The sequence below is a fragment of the Numida meleagris genome, chromosome 4, assembly GCF_002078875.1.
Source record: "Numida meleagris isolate 19003 breed g44 Domestic line chromosome 4, NumMel1.0, whole genome shotgun sequence".
NCBI classification, from domain to species: domain Eukaryota; kingdom Metazoa; phylum Chordata; class Aves; order Galliformes; family Numididae; genus Numida; species Numida meleagris.
In genome coordinates this window covers 33,756,155-33,770,506 of record NC_034412.1, presented here as the reverse complement: position 1 = coordinate 33,770,506, position 14,352 = coordinate 33,756,155, and the positions used below count along the sequence as shown (strand labels likewise).

Sequence of the window (14,352 nt, the reverse complement as noted above, 5' to 3'; positions counted from 1 at the left end):
CAACTGGGAGAAGTTAGCGGGGAAACAATGGGAAGCACGGCCAGGCTGTAGCAGCTAAAATGATCAACTGAAAGGGAAACAGGCATCACGTCACGAGCAGATACACGAGGAGATATCCGCTTCGGAGACCTGGCTGCAGCGCGCAGCTCGCGCAGCCATCTGCGGCGTTTCTGGGGTCCACAGACACATCACTCGCTCAGCCCTGAGATGATTTTATTTCTTGGTGCAAGTTGCCACACGAACACGAGAACAGCTCCCAGCAGCAGAGGAGGCCGAGGGCAACGCTGACTTTCGGGGCGCCCCGTCCGCCCCGCGGCCCCTTCTCGCAGACGCTTGGCTCGAGCGAGGCGCAGAGCACAGCCCGAGCGTGGCACCCGCCGGGAGGAAACGCAGCGGAGGCAGCGCGCAGCGGCACGCAGCAAAGCACACGCACACGCCCCGCCACGCTGGGGCACACGCGCTGAGGGCAGAAGTGCTGCGGGAGGGGACGGGGGCTGGCCGGGAGCGGGCGGTGTCACTGACTGGGCACGCAGCGCGGAGAGACTCCAAGGAGCGACAGGAGCTCTCCGCGCACAAAACAGGCACTGAGGAGAAGCGCTGACACGGAGACGAGCGGCACCGAGGCGCTTCCGAGGCAGTTAGCTGCGTCCCCCCCAGCCCGCTCGCTGCTTGAGAAGCGAGGAGTTAACTAAACGGGAGCACCGCACGGTGCCAGCGGGGTGGCGGCGGCGGGACCGGGACCCCGCGGAGCGCGGAGGGCGCGAAGCCTCCGGCCCTGCCCCGCCTCCCCTGGCCGCGCCCGCTGATTGGCTGCCGGCGCCGGGCCGCTCCGCGCTGCGGCTTTGTCCGAGTGAAGTTGCGCGGGGCTGCGGCCGGAGCCGGCGCCGCCCGCGCTCGCTGCGCCGCCCAGGGAGGGAGGGGCGTGCCCGGAGACGCCGCCGATCTCGGGTCCGCCGGCGACACATGGAGAGCGGCTGAGCAGCGGGAAGGGCGGAGGCGCGGGAGCGCAGGCGGAGAGCGCGGCGGCGGTTCGTCCCTGGATGTCCCGGCACGGTGTGTATGGAAAAGTTTTCTCATCTTCCGCGCTGTTGATGCCGGGCTGGTTGTGAGAGGCGGCTGGAAGGAGCAGATGTGCGCGGGGTTTGAGGTACCGGAGGAAGTTTGAGTAATTGCTTCTTAACTTGCTGGGAGAAATGAATTGCAGAAACTTACAGACGCGGCAGGCTGGCAGCAAAATGCACTTTATGTTCCTTTTTGCACTGGCGGTTATATCTCTCGATAAGGCTGTACTGGGCAAGAACCTGAAGTACCGGATTTACGAGGAGCAGCGGGTCGGCTCGGTCATCGCCAGGCTGGCGGAGGACGTGGCCGATGTGCTATTGAAAATCCCCAACCCCGCCTCGGTCCGATTCCGAGCCATGCAGAGGGGGAACTCCCCACTGCTCATCGTCCGCGAGGATAACGGGGAGATCAGCATCGGGGCTAAGATCGACCGGGAGCAACTCTGCCAAAAAAACTTGAACTGCTCCATCGAGTTCGATGTGATCACTCTGCCCACCGAGCATCTGCAGCTCTTCCATGTGGAAGTGGAGGTGCTGGACATCAACGACAACTCCCCCCAGTTTTCCAGGGCTCTCATCCCCATCGAAATATCTGAGAGCGCGGCCGTGGGCACCCGTATCCCCCTGGACAGTGCTTTTGACCCAGATGTGGGGGACAACTCACTGCACACTTACTCCCTTTCTGACAACGATTTTTTCAGCATCGAGGTGAGGACAAGGACTGATGGCGCCAAGTACGCAGAGCTGATCGTGGTGAGGGAGCTGGACCGGGAGCTGAAGTCGAGCTACGAGCTCCAGCTCACTGCGTCCGATAAGGGGGTGCCGCAGAGGTCTGGGTCGTCCCTCCTGAAAATCAGCATTTCCGACTCCAACGACAACAGCCCTGCTTTTGAGCAGCAGTCGTATATAATTCAACTCCTGGAAAACTCCCCAGTCGGGACTTTGCTCATCGACCTCAATGCGACCGACCCAGACGAGGGCGCTAATGGGAAGGTCGTGTACTCCTTTAGCAGTCATGTGTCTCCCAAAATTATGGAGACTTTCAGGATAGATTCAGAGAAAGGACATCTGACCCTTCTGAAGCAAGTGGACTATGAAATTACCAAGTCCTATGAAATTGATGCCCAGGCTCAAGACATGGGGCCAAATTCTATTCCAGCTCATTGCAAAATTATAATTAAAGTGGTAGATGTGAATGATAACAGACCAGAAATTAGCTTAAACTTGATGTCACCGGAGAAGGAAGAAACAGCTTACGTTTCTGAGGGGTCCCCCCTGGACACGTTTGTTGCGCTGGTCAGAGTGCAGGACAAGGACTCGGGCGTGAACGGAGAGGTAGTTTGCAAGCTCCATGGTCATGGCCACTTTAAACTGCAAAAGACTTACGAAAATAACTATTTAATCTTGACTAATGCCAGTCTAGATAGAGAAAAGAGATCTGAGTACAGCTTGACTGTAATAGCAGAGGACAAGGGAACGCCAAGTCTCTCCATGGTAAAACACTTTACTGTCCAAGTCAGTGATGAAAATGACAACCCACCCCGCTTCCAGACAAACAGATACGAAGTAGTTATCTTAGAAAATAACTCTCCAGGAGCCTACATCACATCCGTCACGGCCACAGACCCAGATCTAGGGGACAATGGGCAGGTGACCTACACTATTTTGGAGACCTCTGTTTTGGGAAGTTCTATAACCACCTATGTGACCATTGATCCCTCTAACGGGGCAATCTATGCCTTGAGAACTTTTGACCATGAAGAGGTAAATCAGATTGCCTTTATGGTTCAAGCTAGGGATGGAGGGAGCCAGCAACTTGTTAGTAACACCACGGTGGTGCTAACCGTCATTGATGAAAATGACAATGCTCCTGTCATCGTGGGCCCAGCACTGCGCAACAGCACGGCGGAAATCTCAATCCCTAAAGATGCTGGGATTGGCTTTCTTGTCACGAGGATAAGAGCTACAGATAGAGACTCTGGCATGAACTCTGAACTCAGCTGTTCCATAGCAGCTGACAAGGAAGACAGCATCTTTGTGATGGATCCCAAAACTTGTGACATCTCCATCAATGCAAGTGTAGAATCGGTTCCAACTAAGCAATGGGAATTTTTTGTCATAGTCCAGGATAAAGGCAGTCCTCAGCTCAGTACTAAAGCGCTTCTGAAGTGTACGGTTTTTGAGTATGTTTATTCATTTTCAAGCACAGAAGCTACTTTGCTAAGCCAACCCTCTCTGGATGTCTCGATGATAACAATTATATCCTTAGGATCAATATGTGCCGTGTTACTGGTCATCATGGTTATCTTTGCCACGAGATGTAATCGAGAGAAAAAGGACACCAGGTCCTACAACTGCCGTGTGGCAGAATCGACCTACCAGCACCACCCGAAGCGGCCCTCCAGGCAGATCCACAAAGGGGACATCACATTGGTGCCAACAGTTAATGGCACGCTCCCCATCCGATCTCACCACAGAGCTTCCCCGTCCTCATCCCCGACCCTGGAGAGAGGGCAGATGAGCAGCCGGCAGAGCCACCACAGCCACCAATCGCTGAACAGCCTGGTGACCATCTCCTCCAACCACGTGCCTGAGAACTTCTCACTGGAGCTCACCCATGCAACTCCAGCTGTTGAGGTATGGTCCTCACCTCGCTTTGCGCTCGCAGGGCCTCTTGGGAGTGCAGGGGTATTTTTCATGCAGCCCGGGAGAGTGACAGGCAGTTAGATCTACGTCCCATGCATTACAGATTTCCCTTTAAATGTTACAGCTTTGCAGTTTTACTCCGATGGCAACCAGATCCATTACCACAGGGTTACATCTGTTATTAATAGTGTTAGTTCTTAGTTCTTCCCTGTAAGGCTGAAACAATGCACTGTAATGTACACAGGAATCTGCTCTGGTTTACGAAGCTTCCTCCTTCCTTGCCTTCCCCTTCCCTCCTTGCACCTATTTTAGAAAGAGTCCAGAAGAAGAGAGGAAATTTATTAATGGGGGTGGAAAACTAAAAGTTTAAATGCTGACACAGTTTAGGTACGTGTGTTATAAGGCCGAGTGTGTCTGATACATGCACACAGTGTACCAAACTTTGTGACCACCCATTTCACTTTTTCCTGCAGCTTTGCTGTAGTGGCCTAAATGAGTGCTGTACCTTGTTATACCTTGTGATTTATGACTATGGAATGGCAAAGGGTTGACTCTAATCTACTAAAACGAAGCAAAACTCAGCCTCGGCTTAATTACTTGTTTTACTTGTTGATGAATTAATTATTATGAGTTCCAAGGCTAACAAACAGCAGTGCATTTCCTCATTCTGAAATGTCTTCAGTTATTTTCTGTGGCAGACTCTACACTAATAGTCAGTTGTACTGCATTGCATATGTGCAGAAATCTGATTTAATTAAACTTGAAAAGGAAAAAAAACCTTGAAGTGAATTAGTAGGTCTAGAACTAGGAGTTTGAGCTTTGATTTCAAGAAATCATTCATTTCCCCTTTTCTTTAGCAGGTTTCTCAACTTCTCTCGATGCTTCACCAGGGCCAGTATCAACCAAGGCCAAGTTTTCGAGGAAACAAATATTCCAGAAGCTACAGGTAAGGATCTGAACTATTGTGCTGTATGTGTATCAGAAAATACAGTAATGCATTATTAATCCAAGGGGTACACGAGATAATTTGATTCCACCATTACCACTATTCTCTTTACAGATATGCCCTTCAAGATATGGATAAATTCAGCCTGAAGGACAGTGGCCGGGGCGATAGCGAAGCTGGAGACAGCGATTATGATTTGGGTAGAGAGTCTCCAATTGACAGACTTCTTGGGGAAGGATTCAGTGACCTTTTCCTTACAGATGGGAGAATTCCTGCAGGTATGAGCACAATGGAAGCTGAACAGTTTATTTACAGTGCTGCCTAGCTGTCACTTTGATAAAGCTACTACTGAGAAAGCAAAAATTCTTTAGCTTTCAAGTCTTGTGTTTCCTTCTGTCTCCTCTGCCTCATGATAAATACTGAGCTGAAGCCTTCCTGTATCTAGGCAAATGAAAACTCAGATGCAACTGAAAAATCTGCCCAGAGCAACGCATACTTTTTTTTTCCTGTTATTTGCATCATCTTGAGCTGGCTCCAAATTGCCCAGCAAAAAGCATGATCTCCTCTACGTCCTTAGACTTTTAATGACTGAGTGGATGTTTTTTTTTGTTTGTTTTTGTTTATTTTTTTAAGGCCTGGCAGTTGTGGTTTGTTAAAAATGCACGGAACTGTAATTTAAGGAATACAATTTCCACAGTGGGTTTGGTCCATAGGATACAAACTTACACAGTTCAGAAATGAACTTATTCATGTGAAGCTGGTCAAGAAATATGGATGGCAAAAGAAAGGGAAGTATTTTTCCCACTGAAAAATGAATACAAGTAGCAAGGGAAGCCTCTTAACATGTGCCAGATCTAAATCTCGCAATCCTAACTTATAGAAGAAGGAGCTTAAGAGAAACAGCTCAGGTAGAGGGCAGAGCAGAGAAAATTTAGAAAAAGATGAGTGAAAGCAAGATAAATGCACACTTGTATATGAAGTACCGTTTGTGAATTTCTGCCCAGTTTTAAGGTGAAAACAAGAGGATATAGGAAATCACACTGCGTACAGATTTAAGAATTTTAAAATGACTTTGATAATTACATAGCCACTGGTTGTACCCTAGATTTGTACCCATTTCAGTTCATATTTAGTTCTCCTTGTACAACTGGCAGGGCTGGGTAACTTCAGTATGGTTTAAGTTTACATCAGGACTGATTAATCACGGCATTCTATGTACAAGGGAACATTGCTTTGTAGGATGGTGCAGCACATGTTCCTTCCTGCAGTGACCCCCACACATGGCCCAGAGCTGGAGCAGAGGAGCTGCAGTGTTGTAGCTCCTTCCCTCTGCTGCCACAGAAAATAACAGTGGGCTTATCTCTGTCCATGGCAGGGGTTTGGAACTAGGTCTTGTATCACCTGTCCAGACTCTCAGCTGTCTCCTCAACCTAGTCCTTGTACCCAGTATTTCAAAACCACTGGCCTTGAAAATGTACTGTTTTTGCAGAATCTTTAATCAAAATCTAGTGTTTTTCATCCTAATCTCCCCCAGTTCCTATTACTTATTCCCCTGCCATCCAGCATGAGACATGTCTCCCTCTCTCCTGTGGTTAGCAAAGCAGGGAGGGATCTGCTGCAGCTCTCAGTTGCCAGGGGAACTTGACGTGCAGTGGTGTTTGCACTGGCATCCGGCCCAACTGCTGCCAAGGCATGGCTGTCCCCTTCCTGCTAGGCGGCCGAGGGCTGCCAGCAGGCAGGAATGGTGACGCTCTGGGCTAGCTGAAATGCTGTTGTGCATCTTCAGCTCCTGCAATTCTCTCTCTAAACAGGAAGGCTAAGGGCAGGGTTTCCAAAAGTGCCTGGCCTTCGCCTAACACTGATTGAATTCAGAGTAAGGAAAGCTCCTGCTGTGTACAGATGCAACTCAGTTTAGCTGTAAAGTAGTGCATTTAATCTCAGTCAGATGCCTATGTACCACAATGTGTAGTGTTAGTTCATCAGATAAGTATGCTCAAGTCATTCAGATGAGATGTGAACTGTTCTAAATCTCCTGTACAATCCAAACAAACAAAGAAAAAAAAAAAGAAAACTTCCTGGAGGTTTCCTGCTCTCCATTTTGAAAGGTTTCTGCGTTGTCAGTCTGGACACAGTCAAAATGCTGTGACAAAGCCCTTGCAATCTGTTCTTTTAAGGTGGAACTGGAAGGGCATGAAGCCTTTGAAACTTCAAAAATGATAGGATCAGGAAGTTCAATAACCGCCCTCAAAAGACTCATTTCCTTTTCTTACTTTTTAAATCTTCCCTGGTAAATGTTAAGTTCCTGGGAAAAAATGCACAGCATTTTTTCTTTTTCACTTTATTGGTGATTTAAGGGCAAACTGTGACACCATTTGTTTTTCTGAGTATCTTTTGATCTTATGCTCAACAACGTCTGTGTTTATAATTTTTTACCAAAACCACTCCTGATAAGATCAGTAGCAAAACTCACAATGGGATAATCATAGAATCCTTAATGCTGTAAAAAATCTCTAAGATTATCTAGCCCAACTGTTCGCCTACCGCCAATATTCCTGAACAGACAATGTCCTTAAGTACTACATCTGCCCTTTCCTTAAACACCTCTAGGAGAAGAATTTTTTTCCTAATATCCAAGCTGAACTCCCCCCCCCCCCCCCCCCACCCCCAGTGCAACTTGAGGTCATTACCTCCCGTCCTATCACTGTTTACCCGGGAGAAGAGGCCAACCCTCTCCCTCCTTGACACAACCTCCCTTCAGGTAGTTGTAGAGAGCAATAAGGTCTCCCCTGAGCCTTCTCTTCTCCAGACCGGACAATCCCAGCTCCCTCAGCCGCTCCTCATAAGGCCTGTGCTCCAAACCCCTCACCAGCTTCGCTGCCCTTCTCTGGACACGCTCCAGAGCCTCAATGTCTTTCTTGTAGTGAAGGGCCCAAACCTGAGCTCAGTACTCAAGGTGTGGCCACACCAGAGCTGAGTACAGGGGTACGATCACCTTCCCTGGTCCTGCTGGCAGCACTATTTCTGGTGCAAGCCAGGAGGCTGTTGGCTTTCTTGGCCACTGCTAATGAAATGCTAAACCATTGGGAGTTTCCCATTAATTTACAGGAATCTTCTTAATTAGGGGAGTAATCTTGACCTTCTGGGATAAGTTGAGACCTGGCCCTAGCTCTATGGATCACTGAGATTTCTTTTTTTCTTTCTAACTCTTAGACATTTCCTGTTAAGACAGCACAAGTACACTTTTCATGCATGGGAACAAAGCACTCTAAGGCATTGCAGTCACTCATACCAAGATGTCAATGACTGATATTTTCTAGGTTCTTTTCGTTATTTACTGTTGGAAGCTCGCTGATCAGTAGGCCATTTGCAATACCTTGTGCAATATCCAGCCTGCAGCCTGAACCCATGTTCTTGAAGAAATTGATACTCTCTCATGTAAGGAGCAGAGAAAGTTCATACTTGAAGGAATGGGAAGGGCATTAGCAAAGCAAACTATACCATAGGCTGTGTAAGGCATAGAGATAAATAACGCTGACAGTTTTACAGTAGCACTTTATCAATCATGGGTATGTTCAAAGTTGAAATACACTATTCAGTTCTGCTTACACTACCGCAAAAAGAACTTTTGATAAACTGTGTGGATCCAGAGCCAAATGGGGAGCGTGATGAGAAAATGAGGAAAATCTACAGGGCATGACTGAAGACATTTAGTTTCAGAAGTGGTATTTCTTCAGTCTTTAATATATAAATGGAGAAAGAAAAAGAAATTACATCCTGCATGGGATAATGTAACCACTAGTCCATGGGGGATTAGGGGAAAATTTTCTTAAAGTCAAAATATGCATAATGTGAAGCCTGGCATTGCTAAAAACTTTCTTTGAAGTATGTGGCTCAGATTCAAGTTAGCAGGCTCTGTGGTGCTTGGACTTTTTGCAGAAGGACTGCCAGGTAGCCAGACAGCACCCAGCCTGCTCTGAGGCTTTGTGTCATAAAGAGCCAGTTCCTTTTGGAGAGGCAAATTTGGCCTCTCTCCTGGCACATCCGTCCTTGCAGGCCTGAGGTGTAGGTCTTTACCTGTTTCTGCTTCCAGGGACCTTTCCCAGGTCTCCTCAGTGCTTCTGATCTGCTCTTGCAGTGACCTTAAGTGGGCCAGTCACTGGCCTTAATGTATGGCTTCTGCATGACACACCACTGAAGTCTAGCAGTGAACGAGGAACTTTTCAACCCTTCAGCCCTTCTTGCTGGCTTGAATGGCCATCTTGTGGGGTAGTGCCACCCTTGTGACTACACCATGCCAGCATAGTACGGGCACTGGAACTACAGAACTGCAGATACACTTTAGAGTGTCTCCTGTCTGTATAAAACCTGGGGTCACACTGGATGTGGATTTAAAGCTAAATATTCTGGTATTGGATTAAAGTTTAAATGATTCAATTAATGAGGTCAGATGTTAGTGGGTCACCTGGTGTTCAACATACACCTCATTGTCAGGTCAAAAGGAGATATTTCAATGGAGATTGCTCTGCACAGTTTTGTTCTTCTGTTTTTGTCTGTTTATTCACGTGTTATTACTCTGATACGCTTCTTTATTTGCATGGTGAAGACTTGAGTAAAACAACTAAAAGCTGGAAGGGAGAAACACCTTCATTTTATTTGTGTGTTTACGTAAAAGCACTTCACAAAGGGAATGAATGTCTTTAAGACACAAGAGCTACGTATCTCCCTGGGGTTTATGTTTATCTGCCATCTTAGTTAACATATTATATCACTTTCTTAGCAGTTCTGTACTTACCATAGCTGGGTTTTGAGACCTTTTAAGAATAAAAGTACATTTAGATCCAGACCATTTGTGATTGCCAGCTTCATGCATACAGACAGTGAATCCAAGCACCAGGTTTGAACATTGATCCGTGGAGAAATTGAGCCTTTGTCTGCCTTGGGTGTTAGACCTTGTGAATGTAAGTAATAGGTGCAACCGAAGGGGAATGTTCACTCTCATCTTTTCTCTTGCAGCAATGCGGCTGTGCACGGAGGAATGCAGGGTTCTAGGCCACTCTGACCAGTGCTGGATGCCACCGTTGCCATCTCCCTCATCCGATTACAGAAGTAACATGTTCATCCCTGGGGAGGAGTTTCAGTCACCGCAGCAGCAGCTGCAGCAGCAGCAGCAGGGCCTCGAGGAAGATCCACAGCCTGCTGACACCAGTGAAAAGAAGAAGAGCTTTTCGACGTTTGGCAAAGACTGTCAGGGTGAGGAGGAATCAGGAGACAGTTGTACCTCCTCTCTTCTCTCTGAAATGAGCAGTGTCTTCCAGCGCCTGCTGCCTCCCTCGCTAGATGCCTACACGGAATGCAATGAGATGGATCGCTTGAATTCATTGGAGCGCAGGAAGGGACATTTGCCAGCCAAGGCTGTGAATTATCCACAGGGAGTGGCTGCCTGGGCAGCCAGCACACATTTCCAAAATCCTGCCAACAATGGGCCAACTCTGGGGACTCACTCAAGTGCACAGCCTTCCTCTAAATGGCTGCCAGCCATGGAGGAAATCCCGGAGAATTATGAAGAAGATGATTTTGACAATGTACTCAATCACCTCAGTGATGGTAAACACGAACTCATGGATGCCAGCGAGCTGGTGGCAGAAATTAACAAACTGCTGCAAGATGTCCGGCAGAACTAAGTGTTCCAAAAGCCTATTTTTCCATGTTTATGGAAAACTGGAAAGAAAGAAAGGAAAAAAAGAACAAAAAACAGACTGAGGAGAACTGGCATTGCCAACGAGTTGCATTTATCATAAATGTGTCTGTGTATGTTGAATATTAAAATACTGTATTTTCATATGTACACAATGCAAGTGTGATTATCTGTATTTTAAAAATACATTTGTACCTTATATTTATGTGTAATTTAACAAATAAATTTTATTTTTCTACACCCACAGCAAGCATGTTTTCCTAAATGTATATAGATGGTACCATCCCTGTCAAACATCCACCGTTCTTGCCACACAGGCATGTAAAATAACAAAACAAGGGGAGTCACTGCTTTCCATTATTATTTCTTCTAAGTCTCAAATGTTACAAATCCAAATCCAAATCACTGAAACCTTATCCAAACATTAGTTTTAATAACTGATCCAACACCTTGTTGCAATGTTTCTTTCTTATAATAAAGAGTTGTCAACTCCCATGAAGCCTAAAATGTCATTTTTTAATTTTTATTTTGATGTTTGGTTAATAGTCATTTTCCCATTTAATTTCTAGGTTTTTGCAGGCTTGGGTCTTTTGATTACAAATAGATGTTTCCTCAAGTGCACAAAGCATGGAATTAATTGATGGAACTTTCACTATTCTCTCTTTAAAAACAACACACAATAACATACATTTGTTCTGCCTTCGTTATGCTGCAAAGCCAGTTGAAGTGAGTGCTGTATACTTGAAAGACAGCAATCAAATTAGATTTACTGACCTCAGGCTGAATTCTCACCCTATGTAAATAAAAAAAAATTGCAATTGCCTGCTTTATCATTGTGACACCAAAATAAAATGAATGTTGCATCTCTCAGGAAAACCGTTACTTTACATAGCAGTTGTAGCTATATTTTGTGTCTGTTTTGTGTCTGTCTTGTATATGTCAGATAATATAGAAGTTCTTTAGCTTTCTAGAATAGAGCTGTTTTGCTATCTTAATCAGTTCCTGCAACATGCAGGGCTTCTCCCTTTATTGAAGGAAGCTCACTGAAAACTGAGTAATTTATACCACTGTGCCATCACCTCTGGCAGTGAAGTAACTAGTGTTTCTCACATAATAGTTGGAGTCAGTGAGGTTCTTTTAGTTCCTTTGTTCAAGAAGATGTTTCATTAGCCTGCCACAAACAGGAAGATTTTTGTTGTAGAATCATAGAATGGCTCGAGTTGGATGGGACCTTGAAGATCATCTAGTTCCAGTTCCCCTGCTATGAGGACGGCCAACCACTGGATGTCTGTGATTATCCAACCAATTATTTATCCACCTAATAGTCCAGCTTTCAAATTCATCTCTCCAATTTAGAGAGAAGGATGTGGTGTGGGAACATGTCAGAGGCCTTGTGTGTGTTCAGGTAGACGACCTCAGTTCCCTTCCTTCTCCCAGTGATGCAGTCATGCCATAATAGGAGGCTACCAGATTAGTCAGGCACAATCTGCCTTTGGTGAAGCCATGTTGGCTGTCTCAGATCAACTCTTTGTCTCTCACATGCCTTAACATACCTTCCAGGAAGATCTGCTCTATGATCTGATTTACAGAAAACTAACAAACCGACATGTGAGAAACACAGAAGGGTTTTGGACTCCTGATGTTCATTTAGGGAGAGTGCTAAGTCATTAAGAGCCAGACAGAAAACTAGTATTTGGGCTTTTCATTCAGGACTCCAAAAGCTTGTCTGCACTTCAGGAGATGATGAGTACAGCTAAGTTGGTTAGAAATATCAAGATCTCAGAATTCTAACCAAGTATCTGCATTGTCAGAAGTCATATTGCAGATTAAACTATCAACATGTCATTTCCTCAGTATGCTGTGCACGTTTAAGAGAACTGGCTCATCTGCATAATTAGAAAAAATCATCTAATAGCAGAGGGTTTTTTTTCCTTTTCAGTGAATTTTTCTAGCACGTTTGAAATACCAACATGGCTTCAGTCTCATCCAACTACTTTGAGTTATTTAAAAAACAAAATCATGATGTATCCATCTTTAAATACTTGAAAACCTTTCTCTGTTTTCCTTTTTGCTGAACCCTTCCTAGGTCTGTTGCCAGTGCCCATCCAGAGCCAGCACACAATTTTAGATCCAACTTGTCTCATTCCTCATCTGGCTTCAAATTATGCTCATCCATCTACAAACTCATCTTCATTCCAAAAGCCTGACACACAGAGTGCTTTTATTCTTTGCATATGTCTGAGCCCTGAGGGCACTAGTAGGTCTTTTAGGTCCCAACCAGCCACACCTGGACCTCCTCTTAACCTGACCTGACTTCTCCCCAAGACCTCAAGAGTTCATTTAAGCTCAGCCTAGAGCCTTTATCTTCCTGTGGGTTGTTGTCTCACTTTGCCTTCTTGGAGGGACCTTAGACTTAATTTACAACCATGTCTCGAAACCTCTCTCCAGTTCATTGCTCACTGGAGCCTTCAGAGAGTTCTTCTTTCTGTGCTCTCTTCCTTCACTATGATGGGGGCTATTGACAGACTCTGTTATCAGCAGTTGGCTCAACCTCCCACATTCAGGTAGGGTGATCCTGTGCTAGTGAGGGTACTGGCTGTGCTGGGGTTGTTCTCTGTTCTCTATCGGGCAGCCCCACTCTTTTGGTATGATCTGAGAGTATCGTGCCCTGTGTGTCTAGACTCTCCTTAGCGACGTTGAGTTGACTTTGTTAAAAAATGCATGTTGTAGCTTTCCCATCAACCCTGAAGTTCACAAGGATGTGGATTATTCTTAGTCAGGCTGTTTCTTTCTCATCTCAGCTCCCTTTTTCAGGCTTCTTCATTTTCATTAGTACCTAGTTTTGGTCTCATTTTCCAAGTTCCCTTGCCTTGTTCTTTGTCTGACTCACCTCTCTGACTCTTCTTTACTTAAGTCAGTGTACTAATCCCACTGGGCTTGTGGCTCCTGACTCCTGACTCACAAAGTCCTAATGGTATCAAAATCTTTGTCTGTGACTGAAGTTCCCAGTTAGACCTCTTCAGTTTGGTCTGGTTAACGTACATTCCTCAAATGATCTAATTTTTTGCACGTAGCTATAAACACTGGATTCCACCTTCCTCCTCACCTAATGCTTTTTATTGGGCCATGGCACAGTCTTGCAAGGGGTGATGCTCCCACTGCACCTCCCTGATACTGTCTTTGCACAGGTGTCCAATGAGAGGGGGAGGCTCAGGCAAAGCAGTAACTCCTGAGACACAAATTCATGTCTGCTAAGGAAATCAGCTGTTATTTGATTCCAACCATGGGAACACACAAAGTGTGAGGTAGCACCAAAGGATTAGAAGTTATGTCAGAAATGTACACCGTGGTACATAGCAATAGCTAATACATTTGGAATTTATTTAAGAAGTTTTCTGTTGACATGGGTAAAACATTGCTGTCTGTCACGAAATCAGCATCTGGAAACAGAACTTGCCTTCAGGTGGTGCAGATCCCTCCTTCACAAATAAATGCAGGTAGATAATTTTTCCTGTTTCCAGAGGAGAAAATACTAGACCTTCAGGCTCTGATTGGTTTGTGCTGTCTACAGACTTGCAGGGCAGCCTGATAAGCTCCATTTTCACAGTCACATCATCCACTAGGGATTACCAACCTGTTTTAAATTTAAAATCCTTAAATCAGTTTATGCCCACTGGCCCATGTCACACGGGTAGTCTCAATGATTTAAATCGCCATTGTCTGCAGACAGAGCTTTCTAGCAAAATAAATCCAAATGAATTTCTCTGGGATTGCTAGGCATCCAAATATCATAGAATACCTAATGTTTTCCTAGAGGTGATTTCTGTACCATCACACAGTAATAATATTTGGTATGTGCATCTCTGCAAGGATCTTATCATGTAAAGGGACCAGTTATAAAATCATTACAGATTTTGGGAGCAAAAAGTGTTTACTTAGATTAAATCTAAAATGCAGCAGAGCCTGAGATGCGCTTGTTATCAATAGGGAGCTTGTTAAAAGTT

At 45.6% G+C, this 14,352-nt stretch overlaps 1 protein-coding gene across 2 annotated transcripts; it reads left to right on the top strand.

The window, feature by feature from the left end:
• On the top strand, window positions 868–10,843 carry PCDH18 (protocadherin 18). 2 transcript variants are annotated; one of them, XM_021395902.1, is made up of 4 exons: window positions 868–3,698; window positions 4,565–4,653; window positions 4,768–4,931; window positions 9,667–10,843. In XM_021395902.1, exons 1-4 carry the CDS (start codon window positions 1,194–1,196, stop codon window positions 10,332–10,334), a joined length of 3,426 nt encoding a protein of 1,141 aa, XP_021251577.1. In that variant the 5' UTR covers window positions 868–1,193; the 3' UTR covers window positions 10,335–10,843. The 2 variants fall into 2 exon arrangements, with proteins under 2 accessions (XP_021251577.1, XP_021251578.1); XM_021395903.1 differs by having other exon boundaries at window positions 869–3,698; window positions 4,568–4,653.

Bases quoted from the DNA above. Each gene is read 5' to 3' on its own strand.
- PCDH18 (XM_021395902.1), top strand. From the start codon at position 1,194: ATGAATTGCAGAAACTTACAGACGCGGCAGGCTGGCAGCAAAATGCAC. The intron at 4,654-4,767 runs GTAAGGATCTGA...TTCTCTTTACAG, and splicing joins AAATATTCCAGAAGCTACAG to ATATGCCCTTCAAGATATGG. The intron at 4,932-9,666 runs GTATGAGCACAA...TTTCTCTTGCAG, and splicing joins AGATGGGAGAATTCCTGCAG to CAATGCGGCTGTGCACGGAG.